At 42.4% G+C, this 23083-nt stretch overlaps 1 protein-coding gene across 2 annotated transcripts in view; it reads left to right on the top strand.

Moving 5' to 3' along the window:
* ttc28 (tetratricopeptide repeat domain 28) overlaps positions 1–23083 on the top strand; it is a 104672-nt gene that overhangs the window by 52501 nt on the left and 29088 nt on the right. For both annotated transcript variants that reach the window (XM_068706419.1, XM_068706418.1), the window contains exons 3-8: positions 7370–7517; positions 11646–11918; positions 12013–12143; positions 19377–19598; positions 21403–21591; positions 21676–21772. In XM_068706419.1, the coding sequence (XP_068562520.1) occupies positions 7370–7517; positions 11646–11918; positions 12013–12143; positions 19377–19598; positions 21403–21591; positions 21676–21772 (1060 nt within the window). The remainder of the gene's footprint in view (positions 1–7369; positions 7518–11645; positions 11919–12012; positions 12144–19376; positions 19599–21402; positions 21592–21675; positions 21773–23083) is intronic.

The raw sequence follows: 23083 nt of genomic DNA, 5'->3' as shown, positions 1-23083 counted from the left end.
TTCTTCTACATATTGACTCAGCTTCACAGGTTCAAATGAGTTATTTTAACCAAAAGGCCTCCGCGGCTGTTTGTGTCTTATTCGTGTTGGATTATGTGTTTCCAGTTTGCTTGCTCAGCGGCATTATTTCTCCAGCGTGGTGCTTTACAAGCCGACTAGTCTATTAGAAGAACCCGTTTGAATCACGTCGCCCTGCGAGATGAGAGAGGGGCAGTTAATTCCCAGACTGTGAGTAAGTGCACGCTGCTGCAGAGGTCCGCTGGTTTAAATTCACAGGGTTTTGATCATACTTCACCCCGTTAATAAGGTGCATTCAATCCTACAAAGAGGCGTCCTCACAGTACGGATTGCCGTTTTTAATGACTCCCTCAGACCCTCTCGGGCTCCTAAATAATGATCTCACTCGCTGAGGTTTACGCTGCACAGCTCACAACTCACACAGCATGTCACGACATCACCTACTGTGGGATAAGTGGCGTATTGACTTGGCAAAATGAACCCTCTTTGTTTTTCAGCGATGGCCAGGTGATCTCAGCACCACTTCGTCCTTGTTGAAACTATAGTGGAGGACCACTAGTCTGAGGACTGCACCGACAAACTGCAGATCTGGAAGGACAAAGCATATTTTTGTAGTTTTGGCATCATTTCTGTTGGCTGTGATAACTTTGTACTCAACAAAAATGTACGCTCAGCCCTAATATACCACTCCATGTATACATCTTTTAGTTGGTTGAATTTTGCAATCTTGAGATCACACGGGAATCCATCTTTTCAGGCTTTAAGTGATGTTTGTGTCTGGACCAATCAGAGTCCTGTGAGGAGCTACTGGCTGCTAGGGGCGTGGCTTAGGTGTGTGTGACACGACACGGAGAGACGACTGTTTGTTCTAAACAACAATGAAGGGGTTAGCGTAGACGCTGCAATAGCATCAATAGCATCAGTTATATCTGAGCAACAACATCTGAATCGGAAGAGGCTAATGTGGAAGTGTGTTAAAGCTGCATTCTCTCTAGTGTCCATCAGGGGGCGACTCCTCTGGTTGTATAGAAGTCTAGTCTAAAATGACTCTACTTCTCTCTTGATTTATTCCCTCAGTAAACATTGTAAACATGAGTTTATGGTCCCAATCTCTAGTTTCAAGTCTTCTTCAATACAGCATGATGTTCATTTAGTAAATTATGGTACATTTAGGGTCAAACAAACCATAAAGCAGGGTATGCTTTAGGGGCGGGGCTACACAGTGATTGACAGGTCTCTACCAGAGACGTATATACGGCGTCTCTATGTCACTCCTCCTCAGTCCAGATATGGTCACTTCTGTTCATGGTTGCAAAAAGCCAAGATGGCGACGGCCAAAACGCAGAACTCGAGGCTTCAAAACGGCAGTCCACAAATCAATGGGGGACGATACGATGACTACGTCTTTATTAAAAGAAGAGCAAAGAACGACACTCAAGGCTCTTCTTGATGGAAAAGATGTGTTCGCTCTTCTCCCGACTGGCTTCAGTAAGAGTTTGATTGATAGATGATTCATCCAATCAGGTATTTCCCAGTTTCCAAGGACGGTTTCTCAGATGGTTCTGTGTAACAAACCATCTGGTGCAGGTCAGGTCAATTAGAATGTGCCAGAGGCCACCATATTTAGGCTTTTACAGCCAAATATTTTCTCCGGGGGGGGGGGGGGGCATTGAATACTGAATACTCTATATCCTTGTGGAAAGCCCTGGTGGTTAGCCGGTGTGATGAACTCCTTGGCTTTGGAAGTGACGCGAGGTTACTACTGTAGGAGGTAGTTAGTTTACAGATTAACAGATAACTTCAGGGTTGTGGGAAATACTAAATAACAGTCAGCACTCTCTAAACTCTTTACGTTATACGTATACGTAGAGACGCCGTATACGTATGCTTTTGTTGTTGTTTTTTTCAAAAATGAAATGCTATTGATTCAGGGAGTGCAGTTAGTGACACTGTGGGCTCCGTGGTAGCTCTGACAGCTTTACTGAGTATCAGAGGGGGGCGGGGCTTAGCGAAGAGTCAGTTAACTTGGTGATGTCAATCTTACAACTGATGGCAAAACCACAAAACTACATGTAAGACCCAAGCTCTAACAAACCGTAATGATCACAACACCAACTTGCTCCTCCCTTGGACCAGAGGTAGACCTGCATTACGCCTCCGGGTACGGCCTCCTGCCAGGTGTGTCCTCTTTCCTTTCAGCCTCCTCCATCTCTAACAAATCAACTCAAGGCCACGTCTCCCGCTTCCACATCCTCTACACGGGGTTAGATCTGGTCAGTCGCAAACAACACCGGTGACAAAATAAGGTTCAGTCCACTTTGTGTCCGGATGAAACAAGAGTGAAGGTGTGTTTTGAGGCAGATTGTCTGATTTGCAAAGACATCAATCTCTATCATGTCTGGTTTAAGTGATCCTCTCTCTCTCTCTCTCTCTCTCTCTCTCTCTCTCTCTCTCTCTTTCTCTCTCTCTCTCTCTCTCTCTCTCTCTCTCTCTCTCCACTTGTGTTGCCATCTGCTCTCGATTAATGTGAGTTACGAGCAGTAATTGAAGCATCTGTTCATCCGGTGTGCATCCTTTGCTCTGACACTCCAACATACAACACCTCTCTCTCTCTCTCTCTCTCTCTCTCTCTCTCTCTCTCTCTCGCTACAACTGTCAGTCTCTCCTTCATTTTGTGTGCCATCATTTTTCTCTTATAAACACACTCCTTTAACTTCCCCGAGTTGGTTGGTTTTTGTTCACCACTTTGATCCAGACTGAAATATCTCAACAACTATTGGATGGATTGTAAGGAAATTTTGTAGACACATTTGTGTTACCCAGAGGATGAACCCAACCAACTTTGGTGATCCTGTGACGTTTGTTTTCGGCGTCACCATTAGGTTGATTTTTGTGGATTTGAGTGAACTTTCTCACCATTTTTAATTACCATTTAGTTCATGTCCCCCTCAGGATGAATTGCAGTGACATAGAGTCGCTGCAGGGATGATGCATTTTTGAAGGCCAACCAGAAAATTAGCATCACACTAGTTCCCTTGACAAAAAAGCCAATAAGATTCTTCTATTATCGCAGAAAATAAGCAAGATAATCTTTACAAATGAACACCACTTTTAAGATTTTTGAACACCAGAATTAAAAAAGCTAATGTTAGGCTATAAACAATCTATACCAGTCACATGAGGGGTTTTTTACTGATGTATTTTATGTTGTGGAACCAAATGTGAAAATCTCAGACCTTATTTCATGCATCTAACTAAAAACACTTTCAAGAAACCCATTGACTTTGAGACTAAGGAACAGGAAGTCGACTCTTTTCTGGGTTTTAGGACTTTCCTGCAGCACTCTTTAACGCTTTACTTTTACATAAACTGGTGAAAAAGCATCAACATACCACTTGTCAAAGTGGCAAACCCCTAAGAATCGGCATTTGACACTAGAACCCACCGGTATGTCAGTGAAAAGTGATATAAATCAGTGAAGTAGGAGCGATAGTAACAATCGGTATATGACCGTAGAACCAGACTAGAACAAGAGTGGTATACCATCAGCCACTTCACAATCTCAGCGTCTCTTTCTTCAGAAGCTAAATGTTTCACTGTGTTCACTGTGTCCTGTCGGCTGTTTGTTCCTGAGCAGCTCGTGTACACTACAGGGTTGTCACTTTTGTCGGGCCGTGGGGAAAAAAAATCCAATATTCAAACCGTAATGGCCTGTTTTAATTAAAAATGTACAGTCTTTAAGCACAAATTAACGTTTGTGGTCCAGCATAGGGCGCTCATAACAAGCCCCATTGACCTATTAGTGAATCAAGCTAATAAGAAACAATGGTGGACGACACAAGTATTCTGGGTTCTACACCGTAGACGACACAGTTACCGACCAAGATGAGGCTGTCTGACAACTCTGTAAATCTGAGGAATCACTTGCTAGCTTTCCACTCATGGAGCAACACCAGCTGTGCTACCCTGCGTGACTGCCTACTTTGAAGATAGTAAGATTTATATGCATGGATGTGCCGCCCATGGGCATCATTGTTCTGGGATTTTTTTCGGGATAACGACGCATCACAAAATATAGACTATGCTGAAGGTGAAGACGAACACCGACTCCGGCTCAGCACAGCGAGAGACTCGCATCGTGATCAGAGAGAAGAAAACGTTAAGTAAACCAAACCGATGAGTAAAATCTATAAGAGTAAGAGTATTGATAAAACCCTGACGATACCCATCTCTAATGGTCTGACAGATAAGCAATGGGTAAAACCCCCTAAAGCCGAGGGGAGCTGCAGATTCTCCCACATTGTCGTTTAATACATTATTATTATGAAAACATTGATTATAGTCTAACCTTAATTTAGTTTTCTAAGCCCCAGGAGCTCCCAGGGTGCTTATACTGTATATGAACACAGAAGAGACCCATCAATAAATACACACTCGTTTAAGTAGCACACACACACACACACACACACACAGCCAGGGTTAGTCTCGTCCCCTTTTATCGATCGCTTCACTATAACTGACGCGGACCTGTCAGTTGATGTTGAAGAGGCAGTCTGAGTGCTCGACTGGGAATCAGTGTGAACTATCTGCCAAGCAGACGAGCCAGTTTGTGAAGAGACTCTCTATAATCTGACAAGAGTTTTTCCGAGACGCTGGGAGACAGACGGGTCAAAAATAAATAAATAAAACAAGACAGAAAGTGTGTGTGTGTGTGTGTGTGTGTGTGTGTGTGTGTGTGTGTGTGTGTGTCTGGACTGTATACCCCCTGTATGTGCTTAGCAGGCAGCGTAGCCAGACTGAGCTAATAGGCAGGATGTGTGTGAGCAGGAGGCTGGAGGTGTCCTGCTGTCACTATTCTGTCTGTCTCTGGCATGTTTACACCCTGGATGGGGGTAAGAAGCTCTGACACACACACACTCACACACTCACACACACTCACACACACACAGAGTCTTACCTATTGTGTTGCACATTCACTCAAACACACTCATGCTGAGATAATATCCATCTTGCTATGATTATAACTTCTCCTCCTCTGCTATAATCATCCTCATCTCACTGAAATTATTCTCCCCCAATCAAAAGTAGTCAAGAATAGAACACGGATGCCTAAAAAGGAAACGCCGCATCCTCCGTACGGCAGCCAAAATCAGTGTGAAGGCGACAGATTTACTGGGCATTGCTAAGTAGAGGTAGGCAGACAGGCGACAGGGCGTCCATATGTCACCCCAGCTAACTCATCCCGGTCCAGCCTGGACGAGGGTCAGAGGGCAGGCTGCTGTCTCTCTCTCCTCAGCGGGGGACACTTGGCATCCGTTAAAGAGCTAAAACAGAAGCCTGTGTTTCTGCTGCTTATTGTCAAATAGAAGGTAATGTGTCTGCATTTAAAGGGGAACTCAACCGGTGTTACAAATAGAAACACATTTCTCACTCCCAACTCGTCAAATGCAGACGCTTGGTCAGTGGCTCTACGCTTGAAACTACGACGCTCTATTTGCTCCTCCAGGGTCCGTTTCTGACTCCGCTCGTTATCTGCATTGTGTCTATTCAAATTAAACTTCTGTGTTTAGAGGAATTGTCTAGTTTACGATCTGTTTTCTAACCTCAACCAAGCAGTGTTGTTGTCTAAACCAATCGTTTCATAACGTTAAATACGTGACAATGCGCACTTCTGCAAGTATGATACAAGGCTGATATGAAACCTATTTATGAGATACATTTTGGTTCAGAGATGCAGGTGTTCATTCTATCCATGGTTTGCAGAAACGTACAATGCCAACATTTCTTCATGGGGACTGGCTTGGTCAGCTTTGCACCATGTTTTTAATCTTCTGTCTGTGGTTGTTCAGGTGTTGTCAGCTCATATAACCTCCTAAAGCGCAGACGTGTCTGCCTAACTCTGAAAAAGTTATAGTGTTCTGTGTGATCCAACTTTTGACTTAGCGATAGCCAATAAAAGCTAGGAGACTAAACCGCAAATGGAACAAACATAAGGTCAATAATTGAAAATGATGACAGCGTTTTAAGGGAGACGACCCCGGCCGTAATTACCAACCATTTATCCCACTTTGTGTTAATCAACGGTGAAATGACACCGTGTCCCGCTCACGTTCTGCTCCCAAACACCAACAAAGGCCTCACGCGTTAGATTAGTCGTGACCCCTCGGCTCCATTCGTTTCAATGAAGCTGTCTGAAGAAAAGGAGGAGGAGGACAAAGACGGTGCGAGTGCTGGAAAGTGGCAGCCGGGACAGGAGCTGCCATGTAATCTAATTCCTCCTCTCTTTGTCTTCATTCATTCGGTGTCATGACAGATTATGTTTAAATGGGAGTCGAGAGGGCAGGATGATGAATGAGCGAGGAAAAAAAGGGGGAGGAATGAAAGAGGAAGAGAGAGAGAGAGAGAGAGACGGGACAATTAAGTTACAGTCTGGTCGGCAGTGAGAGAAGAAGAGTGTTTGTTTGTGTGTCCTCCTTGGTGTCATGATTCATTGTCTGTAATGTTGCTGTGAAATGCACGAGGGGTCCTAATGAAGCGTGAGCTGTTTGTGTGTCGACTATGTGTGTTTGCTGTATCGGTGCTGTGCAGGTTGGACTCAAACACAATGGCTTTCTTCATTATTTCACTCATGTGTTACTAAACCATCCGATCTAAGATACTTATACTGTGAGGACGTTCTTGAGAAATGCATGAGTGGAACTTAAAGTCCCAGTGAAACAGAACTTAGATTGTCTTTGTGAGAATTATCCAGTGAAACGGTTACAAGAGGGATTCAAATTAAATCATTTGCATTTGATTGGACCGCTAAAAAGTGGGAGGGCTCATACAGAGGACTGTGGTTCCACACACACACCTCCCATACGTTGCAGATTGATTGAAATGAATTGGTACTAGCTCACATAAGCACACGTCATATTTAATTTTATAGAATGAAAAAATTAACTAAAATAACATACTTTAAGTTTTCTGCTACTTTCTATTTATACTTGAGGGAAATATTGTACTTTTCTTATTTTACTTAACATTTACATTAATTGTATGATACTAGTTACTTTGCAGATTCAGATTAGAAAATATTAATAATAATAGTTATGACTTTATTGAGCCCCAGGGGAAATTGACAAGTTACATAGTATATAGACTTGTGGCACTTTAAGTACAGTTTGATGCAAATACTTCTGTAATTTTTTGTATCATACTGACTCAAAACTAATATAAAAACATACACCTGGCTGCTAGCATGGCTAAAAACAAAGCCACAATAACATAATTGTAGCCACCTACATCTTAAATCAATATCAAGACACTAAAAGCCTCACTTAACCCCTTCTACTGTGTCTTCTTCCTGCAGGCCTACTTTCGTCAGGGGGTTGCCCTGCAGTACCTGGGTCGCCATGCGGACGCCCTGGCAGCGTTCGCCTCCGGCCTCGCCCAGGACCCCAAGAGTCTCCAGCTGCTGGTCGGCATGGTGGAGGCCGCCATGAAATCGCCCCTCAGAGGTACAGTACAGCAACAGATTTGTACATTTACAAGTTTCACTCCTTTACCGTAACTTTATGTTTGAAAGTTGTAGGAGGGCAGAGTGAGATGTCGGCGTTTGGGGAAACTGTCAACTTTTTCTTCTGTTCTGTTATTCACTGACTCTCCTCTGGGATGAAACAAAAAAAACGACCCCTCTGATGATTCAGAGCTCTCAAAGAAATGGATGCACATTTTGATGTGACAAAGTGAGATGTAGAAAATAAATAAAACAAGCGAGTCAGATGAAATAGAAAGAGACACTTGTAGAAGTTCAAATTGAAAACAGTGTCAGGGAGATTGGACTCATCAGCGTCCCCTCACATCCACCGCTGCCTGAATCCACGAGAGCACCTGTGTTCGCTGCACAGGTGAATCTCCTTCTTTATCAGGTGGTGGCAGATTCATCCGCATGTGAAGTCGAGCTGCAGGCATGAGGGAGAGTGGAGATGCATCATCCATGAGGCAGCGCTTCCCTGGCTTCCCAGTGACAGGTTACTGCATTAGTGTCGTCTGTTCTCAGGTCAGTGGTATGAAAATAAGAACAAATGGGATTCAAGTCTAGATTTTATTTTAGATTCTTCCCTAATGTTGGGAAGAGATGTTCCGAGACCATTTGTTTCCTTCTGATATTTGAAGTTGCAGATTGACCGATACACATTTACAGATCCGATAGCATTTTATTGGTGTAAAATATTGCCAAATTGCTGACATTTTGCTAAATCTGACAAGCGTTACACTCTCCTCTAACACCCGCCAGATCGGTACTGCACATGTAAGCAACTCTCAACAAGGACTGAGCCGTCTCGCTTCTTTTTCATCTCTGTGGAGAGTCAGATGTATGGATGCAGGAGTAACACGTGTTGTTGCTGTTCTTCCTGCGTTGTTTCTCGTAAATTTACAGTTTTAATCTCTGAGAATATCCAATTTTTTGGGGAGGTTTTTCTCTGAATATTACCCTCCTTCCCCGGCTCTGTGATTATTATAATTTTTTTACCTAATGGCCCAAGTTGTACACATTCCACATAGACATTTGATCCATTTCTTATATGGAAATGAAATGAAAACATGAACATCAGAGAATATCCAGACGGTCACCAAAATGAAGCGTTTGTGTTGAAGTTTAGCGACATATCAAAAGCCGTTACTTTGAGTTTAAAGAGGGCAAAGAGGCAGCACGTACTAATTAAGTGGAGATATGACTAATCTATTAGTCAAATCTATTTTCTGATTAGCTCCATGTCCATATTCAAGACTATAACAAGCTTAAAGTAAAGAGCAGAGGACCGTGACGGGTCTGCTGTGCTACCGTGTTTGTTAGCGTGGATCTGCTTCTCGTGGAGCTCATGATGAAATATTTACGAGGTGGATTCTTGTGTGTCATTGATCTGTTCTTCCCACAGTTCCCAGTGCTCTTCAATGTGCAGCTCTCAACAGCATGAGGAGATGAAGGAGGAGTGCATACAATTTAAGAATGGTTTGCAGGCTGGAGTCGGCACAGGATTATGTTTTTACCCTTCAGCTGTGTCGAAATGAGAGCACGGCTTCTTGGGAATAGCCGTCGGCTTGGCAAGCTACAGCAAATGTCTATGCGCGTGGAATTTTGCATCTGCTGGCGCACTGGAGAGCATATCTAGTTTAGTATTCACAATATTTCCCTTTGAGGTAGAGCGTGGCGGGGCGTGTTGAGCACAAGGCCGTTTAGAGAATGACCAAATGAGCAGCAGGTGGAATGAAACCTCTCTCTCTATTATTATCTTTTGATAGCGATCACAGTGAAGTAGTCACCAAATGTAATCTATTGGTTTTGTGTACGGGGAACACAAAATGTCCGTTTTTTTCATGGCGATCAGCAAAAATAATGGCAATGGAAAGTCAATTTGGAGCCTCGTTCATGGTGGACAACCGAATTAAATGCATCGCCGAGACTAAGCAACAGTGTAACTGTTGCTGGTTCGGTTGCCTCAACCTAACTGTTGCTGGTTCTGTTGCCTAAACCCAACTGTTGGTGGTTCTGTTGCCTCAACCCAGTTGTTGGTGGTTCTGTTGCCTCAACCCAGTTGTTGATGGTTTTGTTGCCCTAACCTAAATCCGGTTTTCAACGCAATATCGTCCTGGAAAAAAAAGTTGTACCGAGCGACACTAAAAAAAAACGTACAATTCGTGTCCCTGTACACAAAACCAACAGACTTAATTTGGTGACTTTTTCACAAACTGAGCCTGACCATCAGCTATGACATGCAGCATGTGCCTGAACTCCTGCAGAAGCATCACTGTGCAGATCTGATGCACTGTGGGAGGTTGCTCAGCTGTCCGGGGGCTGCATCTCCCATAAGCTTCAAAGCAAGCACGCCTCAAAAGCTGAGAAGCCCAGTATCAAGTGTTACCAGGAGTCGTCATGCTTGAGTAAGCCGGAGGAAGGGGCAGCATGTTTGGACCACGGAGAGGGCCGGTGTGTAGTGAGCCCAGGAGGGGAGCTGCAGTATTAACAGCGTGGAAGAGGGGCCCCTCCTCTGGCTTATCAGGCTCCTGTGGGGTCTGCTGATGTCTTTTTTATAGGATGATGTGCTGAGAGGTTGTTAGAAAGTAGAGGCAATCCCTCCAATTCTTACCGGGGGGATGTTTACCAAGCTCTGCCTCAAATTGGCAACATTTTACATCACCACCTATTTTTTGCAATTTAGCGTCGTATTGTTAAGACTATGGAGAACCGCTGCAGTTCATCTCATTTGCATGAAATGCAGATAAACGTGACCTGATGTCGGGATGTTTTGTCAAGCGTTGTGCACGTCTGGAAAGCAAAATGTTTTCTGCTGATGAACTTGGAATATTAGTAGAAAAGAAAACTAAAAAGACGTGACTGAATGAGTTATGAAACGTCAGTGTAGGAGTTGTTTGTTCCACATTTTTGTGTCTCTTTTGATTAAACAGTGCCATTAATTTCATCAGTCAGCAGCGATAAATCAGGTGCAGCAGCTGTTTTATTTTTGTGTGTTTATGTTAATTTTCACCTCTGAACAGGAAGTCCTGAACTACTGCTAAACTACTCCAACTCTACCTCTAGCAGAAAAACCTTGGAGTCCGTTTAACTGAGCAAATCTGCATTCTATTGCTTATGAATTCAAACTTTTTGTTTTCAAAGAGTAAATTTGGTATTTCTATCCGTATAACCTGCACGCGCCAAACCTTGTTGCCGTCCTTCAGGGAGTGAGACGGACATGATTTGACTGTAAAGTGTGGAAAATCCTCTAAATATCCCCCACAGAGGTGTTGTAGAGGTGGACTTTGTCCCATGTAAAATAACAGCTGGAATGTCTCCGCCTCCACCAAATACATGATCATCACTCTGGGTGGGTCCAGTGTAATACCTGACAGGTTGTAGGTCAGCAGGATGCTACAGTAGCACAGCAGAGGGCAAGGAGGCAATAAAGGACCGTTTAGTTTCAGATTTTCGGTGCTTAAATGATATGTAACACACATATAGTATGATGTTCATACAGTGTAATGTGTGTGTGCCAGTGTTCTCCTTGTAGATGAGAGTTTTGAATTAAATGAATGCGTAAATTTGCAACACAAAACCTTTTAGCTCTTGTGATCTAAAGTAAATAAGAGGAAGGTAAGCAATTCAACAACTGTTCAAACTTGCAGCCCAATGAAGAGCTGCACGTGCTCTAACTCACTACTCCAGTTATTTCAGTGCAAAGCAGAATCACGGCGGCAGAGACGGTGAAATCCAGGAGTCACAGCTCTGTTCATGTCTCTGCTCCACTTCGCTGTCGCCCCCTCAGGACCAGGAGCAGCCATTAGCGCTAATTCTCCCTCCAATCACCCAGAAATGATTTACTGACGGTGCAACAGCTGCATGCTTCCTCTCCATACCAACAGGTTTAGTTATAATAATAGTGTTTAGGAATTATTATAAGGTTTCCAAAGCATTTAAACGATGTTGGTATAAATACTGGATAATGAATCATTTGGATATGTTTGTTCCAACACAATCAAAACCCATTCTAAGCTGTTTTAGGGTCAGTGTTCTGTTGAGAAGGTACTTGGTTCAGGACGACCCACATCACCTCACCGGCATCTTTGTGCCCCCCCCCCCCCCACAGACTCCCTTGAGCCGACCTACCAGCAGCTGCAGAGGATGAAGCTGGACAAGAGCCCGTTCGTGGTGGTGTCCGTCATCGGTCAGGAGCTGCTGACCCACAGCTTCCACGGCGCCTCCGTGGTGGTGCTGGAGGCCGGGCTGAAGATCGGCACGTGCTCCCTGAAGCTGCGCGGCTCCGTGTTCTCGGCCCTCAGCTCGGCCTACTGGTCCCTGGGCAACGCGGAGAAGAGCGTGGCCTACATGCAGCAGGACCTGGAGGTGACCAAGACCTTAGGTATGGAAGAGGAGAGTGTGGGGGGGGGGGTGAGACGCGAAACGGACGGCGAGGACAGTGAACGTCACACGCTCTTTTGTCTCTTTGTCCGCAGGGGACCAGTCGGGGGAATGCCGCGCTCACGGGAACCTCGGCTCCGCCCTCTTCTCCAAAGGAAGCTACAGAGAAGCGCTGGCCAATCACAGGAACCAGCTGGTGCTGGCCATGAAGCTCAAGGACAGAGAGGTACGTTTCATATGTTGTGAAGGTTTGCAGCCTCGGTTCAAGTGCGGCGCCCTTCACCTGGCGTGATGTCAGAGCAAACCCCGGTTCTTAACGGGAACCGGTTCTAAATGAGTAAAAACCCAGGGTCTCGATGAAGTCCGGAGTTAATGGTTCTGCTATCGGTACTTTAGACGTTCTGGAGTGATGTGTGTGTATGTGATTGTGTGCGTGTGCGTGATTGTGTGTGTGTGTTAGTGTGTTAATCAATAATGTTTGTTGTTGGTTGATCTTCGATATTCTTTGTTTTCTCTTTTTGCTTGTGCACAAACAGAACACAAAAGAATGATCTAACTGACAAGTTGGATGAATTGTTCATGTCTAGATTCAGTTGGATGAAATAAAAATCGTATCTTTCATATATGTATGCGGTTTAGCGTCGGGATGCAACGGATCACAAGACTCAGGGTTCAGATCGTATCGCAGGTTTTTGAGTCACAGATCGGATCAGATAACTGGATATAAACAACATAGTTCTACTTGTTAGAAAGGTTTACATCAATAAACTTTCTCTTCATATTCTCTTTTGTTCTTCTAGCTCTCCTCTCACAAGTATAAAGTATAACACTGAATATCTTTGTATCATTATTGTTACTGCAGGTTCAGAACTGACTGCAGCGCTGGGCTGATTATTATTATTATTGTTATTATATATCTTCTCGCTGTTAAGGTGTTTGTAATGTACATCTTTATTAAAGCTGTGTTGTTAAAGGCTCCACTGGACGTTCACACAGCAGCAGCAGCTCGATATCACACACACACACACACACACACACACACACACACACGGCCACTTAATAGCATGTGATTGCATCCTGGATGTGGAGAGGCGGATTGAACAGCTGTCAGTAAGACGAATGAGGCTTTGAGTAAGTTCATTTTAATGGAAGAACACATCGTGTCTGCTTGTGTGCCTGAGCAGCTTCCTGTTCCACAACCTCAGACAGGAGACCAGTTTGTGAGCTTTGTGTGTGTGTGTGTGTGTGTGTGTGTGTGTGTGTGTGTGTGTGTGTGTGTGTGTGTGTGTGTGTGTTTTCTCTGACGAGTCGAATGTCAGGTGTGTTTGTTGACGGGCGGATTATCGAGCCTCTCCTCTTACAGGTGCACAGCCTGAGGCGACTGAAACACGGCCGTCAAACAGAAATCCATATTTCCCGCTGTGTGTTTTTGCTTCCAGACGGCGTGCTGCCAAACAAAGACGGTTAACAAACACACACGTTAAAAACAACACCTGTATAATATAACGGTATTCAGCCCGGTGCGATGGCTTTGTAAACAAAACACTCACTTATAAGCAACAATTTTTGGTAATCAATGAATCGTTTGAATCTAAGAATTAGTTCCTTTTCTGTGTTTTCACTGTGAAATCTATTTCTCTACGTTTGGACAAAACAACAACATCTCTGAAGACGTCACCTCTAACTATTGGAGACTTTTCTTTATGGTCCAAATAGTGTATTGATGAGGTTTATGATATTTAATGTGTGCCGGAGAGGAGTTCCTTCGTCTTCGTCTGTATTTTTTTATGGATTGGAACCACAGACTGTATATAAGAAGAGGACGTCGTCATCAAGATGTCTCTGGTTGATTTGTGGACGTTTTGAAGCCTCACGTTCACCATTTTGGCCGTCGCCATCTTGTTTTTTTGCAACCAGTGAACAGGAAGTGACCATATTTGGACTGAGGAGGAGTGACATAGAGACCTGTCAATCACTGTGTAGCCCCGCCCTAAATCATACCCTGCTTTATGGTCTGTTTGACTCTAAATGGACCATAATTTACTAAATGAACATCATGCTGTATTGAAGAAGACTTGAAACTAGAGATTGAGACCATAAACTCATATTTACAATGTTTGCTGAGGTAATAAATCAAGAGAGAAGTAGAGTCATTTTCTCATAGACTTCTATACAACCAGAGGAGTCGCCCCCTGATGGACACTAGAGAGAATGCAGCTTGGAACACATGAAGCATCGGCTTCACTTTTCAGACCTGGAGGTTGCCATCTGGTTGCATCATGTTTTATTGTGAAATGTTGCACATGGAGCTATTTCACCACTACTGCCCCCCCCCCCCACTCACACACACACACACACACACACACGCTAGTTACTTTCTGTGCTGTAAACAAACTTGAGTTGTAGGTGGAAGTTTACTAGACTACATTACTGCTGTGTCATCTCATTTGAACCTATGAAAACCTTTGCACAAGTGAAGTTTTTCGAATGAGTTTTTTAAAAATCTGTCATCTGGAAAAAAATCATTACGCACGACTCACACTGAGAGCGATGCCTTTTTCTTTCTGAATCTGAAGTCTTAGCGGGAAGCTAACATTTAGCTAAAAAAAACCCTTCTCACCTCTGTTTGTGCTGACTCAGACTTCCAGACCGACTTGAGTTCATTCACATCTGTCGTTTCTCTGTGACGCAGCAGGAGAACTCATCTCTTCCTTCGGCCCATGCTGAGGGTTAAAAGCTCATATGTTTTGGCCGATTGAGCATCGCTTCTTTTTTTCTTCTGGAAAGCTGCTGCGTCTCTTCCACTTTATCGAGCGCAGCGGCACGAAGGAGGATCTTCCTCCGTCTCTCCTCGTCTTCCTCTCTATTTAGATTCCTTTTTACTGACCAGGATTCTTCAATGAGCTTTCCCTTCAACATTATATGAAAATATAATGACAACAGGTTGCATATTATCTTTGATCCCTTTGAGCCTCAAAAGCATCTTTTTCTCATATATAGAAACACAGACATAAACGTGATTGGATTTGATATCATATATGTTCATATAAAGCTTCCTGTATTAATTATTTTTATTATTTAAATACGTTTTTATGTTTGTGTGTGTTTATTTATTTTATTTTTTATTTCATGTCATGTTTTATTTTGTTATACGTTCGGTTTAATACCACTTATCACTATTTCACTTGATTATATATTTAAGTTAATGTATTAGCCTTCTTTCTACAAGTACATGTGTGTGTATCTGTACACGTATGTGTACTTTTACTTTCTTTTACATATTTAGTGCACGAATGCGCATGTATCAAGCATTCTGCATGTGCACTGTAAATTGAGTTTTCCGAAACACAAAAAAGAACAGTCTGCTACAATCAGCAGGCAATTAGCTTAGCTTAGCATAAAAATAGAGTAACGACAGGTCGCATATTATCTTTGATCTCCTCTCTGAAAATGTCAAGTGTTGTCAGTCTCTCCTTCTTTTTCTCACGTATATAAACACAGACATAAACGTTGTGTACTGGCTCACACACACACACACACACACACACACACACACACACACACACACACAACGTGATTGGATTTCTTTTGTTGTGTTTTTCTCGTTCGGGGGGAAACATTGTGTCCTTGAGGGAAATCAAACACTTGTCTGGCCGGTTGACTGTACACACACACACACACACACACACACACAGAGGCCTCCTCGTCATTTATTAAATCTCCCTCTTCCAGCCTCGGAGAGATGTGTCAACTGGATTTTATGTGTTTACGCTCATCACTTTGCTGGGAATTGGGATTTCAGTCGGTGTGTGCTGTTGTCTTTTCACGGACACACACACACACACACACACACACACACACAAACACACACACAAACACACACACACACACACACACAAACACACACACACACGAGCAGCCGAGAGAAAAGCAGTTTGTCCTGATTTTAATTAGGAGGTAAATTCCACTAAAGGTCAGTTTGGCTGTTTTCACTTTTTAGCATTCATTAAGGCCGATTTAAAGGGACGTGGTGTTTTTATTTATTAAAAATCATTTCAACTCAAGCATCAGTTTTCCACATAGTAGAGCAAAGTATGTTTATGTCAGAATTTCTGATTAATTATTTTTTTCTCAAGGCACTTGTATTTGTACTTGAGTTTTATGCAGCTTTACACTTTTAATCTACTACATTTATTTACCAGCTTTAATTACTTTACAAATTCCGATTTTGTGTTAAAAAGTGATAGGAGACGGTAAACTGAGATGAACACAGACATAACCAGGCTACAACCTCCGGTTCTGAAGAGTGAAGTCGATGCTTCATGTGTTAAAGCTGCATTCTCTCTAGTGTCCACCAGGGGGCGACTCCTCTGGTTGTATAGAAGTCTAGTCTAAAATGACTCTACTTCTCTCTTGATTTATTACCTCAGTAAACATTGTAAACATGAGTTTATGGTCTCAATCTCTAATTTCAAGTCTTCTTCAATACAGCATGATGTTCATTTAGTACATTATGGTCCATTTAGAGTCAAACAGACCATAAAGCAGGGGATGCTTTAGGGGCGGGGCTACACAGTGATTGACAGGTCAATCAGCAGACAGATTGTATTTGTTCAATGAATTACAGATATGAATGTTTATCGATTTAAAAGATTTTGCAAGTCAAGAAAGTCGCATTGTGTTATTGTGTTATTTAGTTTTGTGTGAAACCACTCAGTGTACTTCACCAATGCTAGCTAGCTAGCTTAGCTATGTTCCATGCACAGATGTAACGTTATCTTACCTGAAGTGTCTTTTTATCAAAAGTAACATAATGCAGCGCTAAAGATTAGACCAGTGGAATAAATGTTTTAGGTCAAATTATCCAATATTTCACAGAAATGTTTTTTTGGGGGGTCCTCGTTTTATTTGTCTTATTAAAAAATGTGATTTGGTGCATTTTGTAAAGAATTTAGATAAAATCAAAGACTAATTAAAGTGCAAGACACGTAGAAACAAAGGGTTAAAATAGCTGAGTGAAAATATTTCACTTTGTTTTCCTTCTATATAAAAAATATAATCGGCTTCACCGTAAGATGAATCCATATTTGTACCTTTATTTATTCTTGTGATTCTCACGTTTCCTTGACTCGTCTGAATCAGAGGAAGATGGTTTGGGATGTAAATGAGCATGCTAATAACTCCTCTTCAATAATTCATAGCTTCCTCTCGCTCACGTTCTTCAAACCTGCAAACATTTCATTATCTGACTCCGAAAGGTCAAAGTCATGTTGTCGTTTCTTTAAGTGTGAGGCTGAAGCCGGCTTCATTAGTGTCACTGTGATCACATCCAGCAGTCCTCCTCACAGTCTGCCAGATCATCGGAGATCATTTCATGTTTCCAATCTGATACTTTCCAGGAACCTTTACCTGTGGTGGAAAGTAACTAAGTACATTTACTCAAATACTGTACTTAAGTACGATTTTGATTTCCTGTACTTGAGTATTTCCATTTTTTACTTCTACTCCACTTCTACTATATTCTACTTTTTACTCCACATTTATACAACACTTATTGTTACTATTCATATGAAAAACATATGATATAATACAGAACTACACTACTAGTACACCCAGTAATACATAAAGTATTTAAAATGTGTCTTTGGGATAAAAACCCAACAGACTTCAGGTTGGGCTCTCGGTCAGAGAGACATTAAACGGTTCATTTATAAAAGATATTATGGATCCTCCACCTCGCCACAGTACAGTAGTGTTCTCTGTTCATTTGGTTGGAGACGCTGTCTGTCGTTTAAACTGAGATGTAGACGGCAGACTGACGGTATTCGGATGCTGTTCTTTATCATCATCCTGCAGCATAAACTCTGTTTTTGCATAATAATTAATGTGAAAATTCTCTGTTTATTCGTTTGCCAGTGAATGCCCCCACATCAGAGCTGCCTAAGGGACTATTTATATTAATATTTCTCTTAAAATATAGAAAACTGCCTATGTTAGATAAATATCTGCCTCAAACGGTTTGATTTAATTGTATTTTATTTTAAATATACTGCCAGTGTCGTAGAATATTACCAGTTGGAGTTAATTGAAAAATCGGCAGTACTTTTAACCGAGTATATCGGCTGTATAGTAATTATATTTGTTTAATAGCAATGCAAGTGTAGGAATGTGTTGCACACTTAAAGGCACAGAGATGAATGGGATCGGTGTCGATACAGACTGCGCTGCTCCCGTCTTTTCGTTGGTTGATTTGAAACAGACTTCCTCAGACCTGACGAATATTTCCCATGACTCCTCTGATCAATACCAGCAACCTGAAGATTAGTGAGCAGACGAGGAGGCAGCTTTCAGACGACTGAAGGAGGAAGGCAGCGAGCGTTTCTCACTTCTCTAATCAGAGAAACAGACGAGTGTGTGTGTGTGTGTGTGTGTGTGTGTGTGTGTGTGTGTGTGTGTGTGTGAGTTCATGGCCTTGTTTTTACTGAGACAACAGCAGTGTTGATCCTAAGCTGAAACACTCATCATGATTTGCACGCCATCATTATGCCTGAAGACGTCCCTGTAATTAGCAGGAGGAGGAATCATCAGGCGAAACTAAGAGAGAGTTCTAAAGGAACCACAGGAGTGGGGGGGATAGGATGTGAGAGATTAGCCTTCACTCCTGAAGCCTCCAATAACGTTTCCATCTGGGATAAGATTCAGATGCTTTACTTCAGTAAAAGTACTAATACTACACTGTGGAAATACTCCACTGCAAGTAAAAGTCCTGCATTCAAAACCTTAAGTAGAAGTATTTTTCATCAGTAAAAGTTCTGCTAGATCTGTAAAATGTTTCACTATTATATCTGATGTTTCTGCTACATTAATGTGTGTGTTGCATGTTCACTCCTTTATATCCTGTTGTCTAAATTAATCTACATTAACGCATCATATTCTATAAGATCATCATGTTTGTATTTGTCCTGTGAGAACCACGTATCTCTAAAAGGAACAAACAAACAAACTTTTTACATTTGTTTGTTTTACTTTTGGTACTTTCATTATGTTTTGATGCTAGTATTTTTATACTTTTATTTAAAGTTATTGTGAGGAACCCTGCTGCAGTAAAATGAGAGGTTTTCTAAAGGGAGTCTGGTGCTCAGAGACACTACCACTTTAGTCCACAGGGGGCGCCAGAATCAACAGACATGAAAGTTCCTCGTAGTAGCTTTAAATACAGTTTAGAGTATTTCTACACCGTGATATTAATACTTTTGCTGAAGTGAAAGATCTGAGTACTTCTTCTACCGTGTTGTGCAGGCAGCTTGTGACAAACAGCAAGAACAACGGGATGAATTATTTGAAATCAAAGCTCCTTGTGTGCTTGTGTGTGTCCTTAGTTGTTGTTTACTGGATTCTAACTAGTGTGTGTGTGTGTGTGTGTGTGTGTGTGTGTGTGTGTGTTATCGTGTGATTTCAGGCGGCGTCCGGCGCTCTCAGCAGTCTGGGCCACGTGTACACGGCTATCGGCGACTACCCCAACGCGCTGGCCAGCCATAAGCAGTGTGTGCTGCTGGCGCGACAGACCCAGTGCCGGCTCTCCGAGGCTCGCCAGCTGGGCAACATGGGCGCCGTGTACACAGCGCTGGGAGACTTCACCAACGCCGTTCAGAGCCACGAGCAGCACTTGGACATCGCCAAGGTACAAAGCTGCATCTTTACATCTGAGCTGTTTGTGGGGAGGAGGAACTCTGTCTCCTGAGTTTTTCTCTTTTTATTTTGTTCCCACAAATTAAGAGCTTTTATTCGCCCAATCTATCAATAATATACTCTTATTAAACTATCATGAAAATACCAAAACAAACAGTGAATGTATCTACTAACAAGTATCCTAATCTCTCTTCTTCCTCTGAGCCATACACCTCCATTAAAAACACATCAGTGAGCCTCTCTGTTGTTCCTTCATCACCATCAACACGCTCTGGTTGTTCTCAATCACACAAACACGTCCTGCTGCTCCAAACACTCACTAATAATACTTTAGCAAAATTGTGTCTTTTATTCAACATTCATATCTGAATGTTTGTTTTGTTCTGATATTTGTCGCCTCGAACATTGAATCTGACGTTCTGTTTGTTTAACTGTGAGAAAACTCCGTCTCGATGCATTTATTTGTTCTTTGGATATGTTTAAAATAACACGTTCATCAGAGGTGAATCTCTTCTAAATGGCTGGTTTACCTTTATTAAGATAAAATGGTGAGGAACGTTCATTTTACTCGTCTCCTGATTTATAGATAAATATAAATATTGTACGTTGTTCCCCTGTTGTGAATCGGCTCATGATTGTTTGTCAGAAAAAACTGTTTGGGAAACATGAAAATGTGGATTAATTCACCGCTGAAAATAGTCCCCAAAAATGCACTTTTGTGATCAGATTTCATGTATGCAGCTTTATGTATATGACCATCAAAATAAAGTTTAAAATACTTTCTCGCCCCTGAACTCAACGTCAGAATGTCTTCACCTAAAGAAAAGCAAAGGATTCCTCACATTAAAATAAAGTTTGGAGGTTTAACGGCTGAGACATTATGACATCAATGCTGACAAGCTAATAACAGAAATGTTTTCTGGATTAAGATATTCATTCATTCATTATTTCTTTTGCTGCCTTGTGAAGAAAAAGAAGCCGTACATTCAGAGGGAAGATGCTGCTTCACAGACTAGAAGCTAAAAATGGAAATCACATGTTCTCATTGAACATAAAGCCATCGGCGGCATCCAGTAATTTAATTTGGAGATTATTATGGAGAGAAGCGTAATTTGTATTTGAAGACTGTGATGAATAGGAACAGGAGGGCAGCAGTTACGTCTCTCTAATGTTTATTTTAGCACGTCTATCCGTCATTCTCTGAACGCAGCCTTTTATAACGAAGTTACTGCCGTTATCCCAAAGAACATGGTGTGTGTTCAGGCTGCAAAAAAGTTACACAGACAAACAATAATCTGAGCACATTTCACTTTTTATGTGACTTTTTTATTTTACTTATTGTTTTGGACAAAGCGCGAAATCTCAAAGCGAGCCAGCAGCCTCCGCAGCCAACATCACGACACTCCCTCCTAACATGCTAATGCTCCATCTGTCCACGGTCACTCTCGCACCAGAATAAAGTCAAGTCTTCGGACTACTGAGAGTCTGCAAAGTCATTTTCTGTTTTGACAGTTTGTCAGCTTGTAACATAAAAGTTACATTTTTTCTTCCTGCTGGAGATGTGAGGCTCCGTGTCCGACTCTCTACACTGGAAATCTGTTTCTTATCTTTATACAGAGGACAGATCAAAAACAAGCTGCATTTCTAAAAGTCTGTTTTTAATGTCCTGAAGCCAGCGACAATGTTGTTTTCATTAAGTTCTTTTGAAGGAAGAGAGGCATTAATAATGATCTGATCTTTGATAGCAGGACTAAGCAGACTCTGTGGTGGTTTCTGATGATGTTTTTCTGTTGCAGTCTTTGGAGAACCAGCGTGAGGAGGCGCGGGCGTACAGCAACCTGGGCAGCGCCTTCCACTCTCAGCGAGACTTCGACAAGGCCATATCGTACCACACGCGGGTGCTGGAGCTGGCTCAGGAGCTGGGCGACCGGGCCATCGAGATGAGGGCGTACGCCGGACTGGGACACGCCGCCCGCTGCATGCAGGTCGGTATACAAAACGTGCTCGGAATAATTAAGAGTCTCTGTTATTTCTTTATAAACATTCGTGGTGACCCCTGACCCCCTCAGGACCTGGAGAGAGCTCGTCTGCACCACCAGCACCAGCTGGAAATCGCTCAGGAGCTGCAGGACCGAGCGGCTCAGGGACGAGCGTCGTCCAACCTGGGTGAGTTCATCCAACCGCACATGGAAGTCACGAAAAACATGTTTACTTTTCTTTATCTCTGTGTTTGTTTGATGCTTTGAATTAAGAGTAAATGAGACGCTTTAACTAAGTAATGAATGGCAGGTGTTGTTAAAGGGACAATTTCCAAGGACCTCCTCATGAAAAGTGAAGTCAAAGCTTCATGTGTTAAAGCTGCATTCTCTCTAGTGTCCATCAGGGGGCAACTCCTCTGGTTGTATAGAAGTCTATGAGAAAATGACTCTAGTTCTCTCTTGATTTATTACCTCAGCAAACATTGTAAACATGAGTTTATGGTCTCAATCTCTAGTTTCAAGTCTTCTTCAATACAGCATGATGTTCATTTAGTACATTATGGTCCATTTAGAGTCAAACAGACCATAAAGCAGGGGATGCTTTAGGGGCGGGGCTACACAGTGATTGACAGGTCTCTACCAGAGACGTATACGGCGTCCCTACATCACTCCTCCTCAGTCCAGATATGGTCACTTCCTGTTCACTGGTGGCATAAAAAGAAAGCTGACTTTCAATAAGTGCTTCATATCAGAGTTTCTATTGGCTCAAAGCTCACATGGGCGGTACTAATGGACACAATATGCTTGTTTTATTGCTGCAAATGGTCTCCATCTGTAGATATTCACCTATTAATGAAACAGTAATGATATCATTTATAGCTAATAACTTTGCCGACCCCCTGACGTCGGCACGGTCCCCACTTTGAGAACCACTGATGTTCAGGACGTTTTGTTCTGAGGTTTGGACTCATTCCATGTCAGTAAACACGTCCGTTGGACTTCCTCTCAAAGCCTCTATTTGTGTCACTCAATCTGGATTGAGCTTTGAGCTGCTGTTGTAATGACTATTAATGATGAAGAGGAGGAGGAGGAGGAGGAGGGGGCGTCTCGTTAATCAGGCTGCACCCTTGAGGAAACGTAGGTGACAACTAGCAGGAGGAGGATGGACGATTTCTTCTTCTGTGTGAACAGAAAGAACAAGGTGTGCATCGCTCAATAAACAAGACAAGAACAACAACAGTGTCTTTAAATGACTGGTTCATATTCAGTTCAGTACAGAACCGACCGTGTGCTGCAGTGTTTGAATCAGTTCATAGAAAACTCAGTCGCTACAACAAACACCTCATGTACCTGTTTATTAGGGATGATGTGTGGTCTGTTGTCCTGAAGTTGCAAAGTATTTGCATCCAAATATACTTAAAGAACGAAAAGTAAAAGTATTCATGATGCAGAATAATACATATTATATTTTTGGATTATAATTATTGATGCACCAATG

The sequence above is a fragment of the Cebidichthys violaceus genome, unplaced genomic scaffold (genome assembly GCF_023349555.1).
Source record: "Cebidichthys violaceus isolate CVI_PGR_0920_01 unplaced genomic scaffold, fCebVio1.0.p SCAF_12, whole genome shotgun sequence".
Taxonomy (NCBI): Eukaryota; Metazoa; Chordata; class Actinopteri; order Perciformes; family Stichaeidae; genus Cebidichthys; species Cebidichthys violaceus.
The sequence above is the reverse complement of the archived record's forward strand: the minus strand, read 5'-3'. Positions and strand labels throughout refer to the sequence as shown.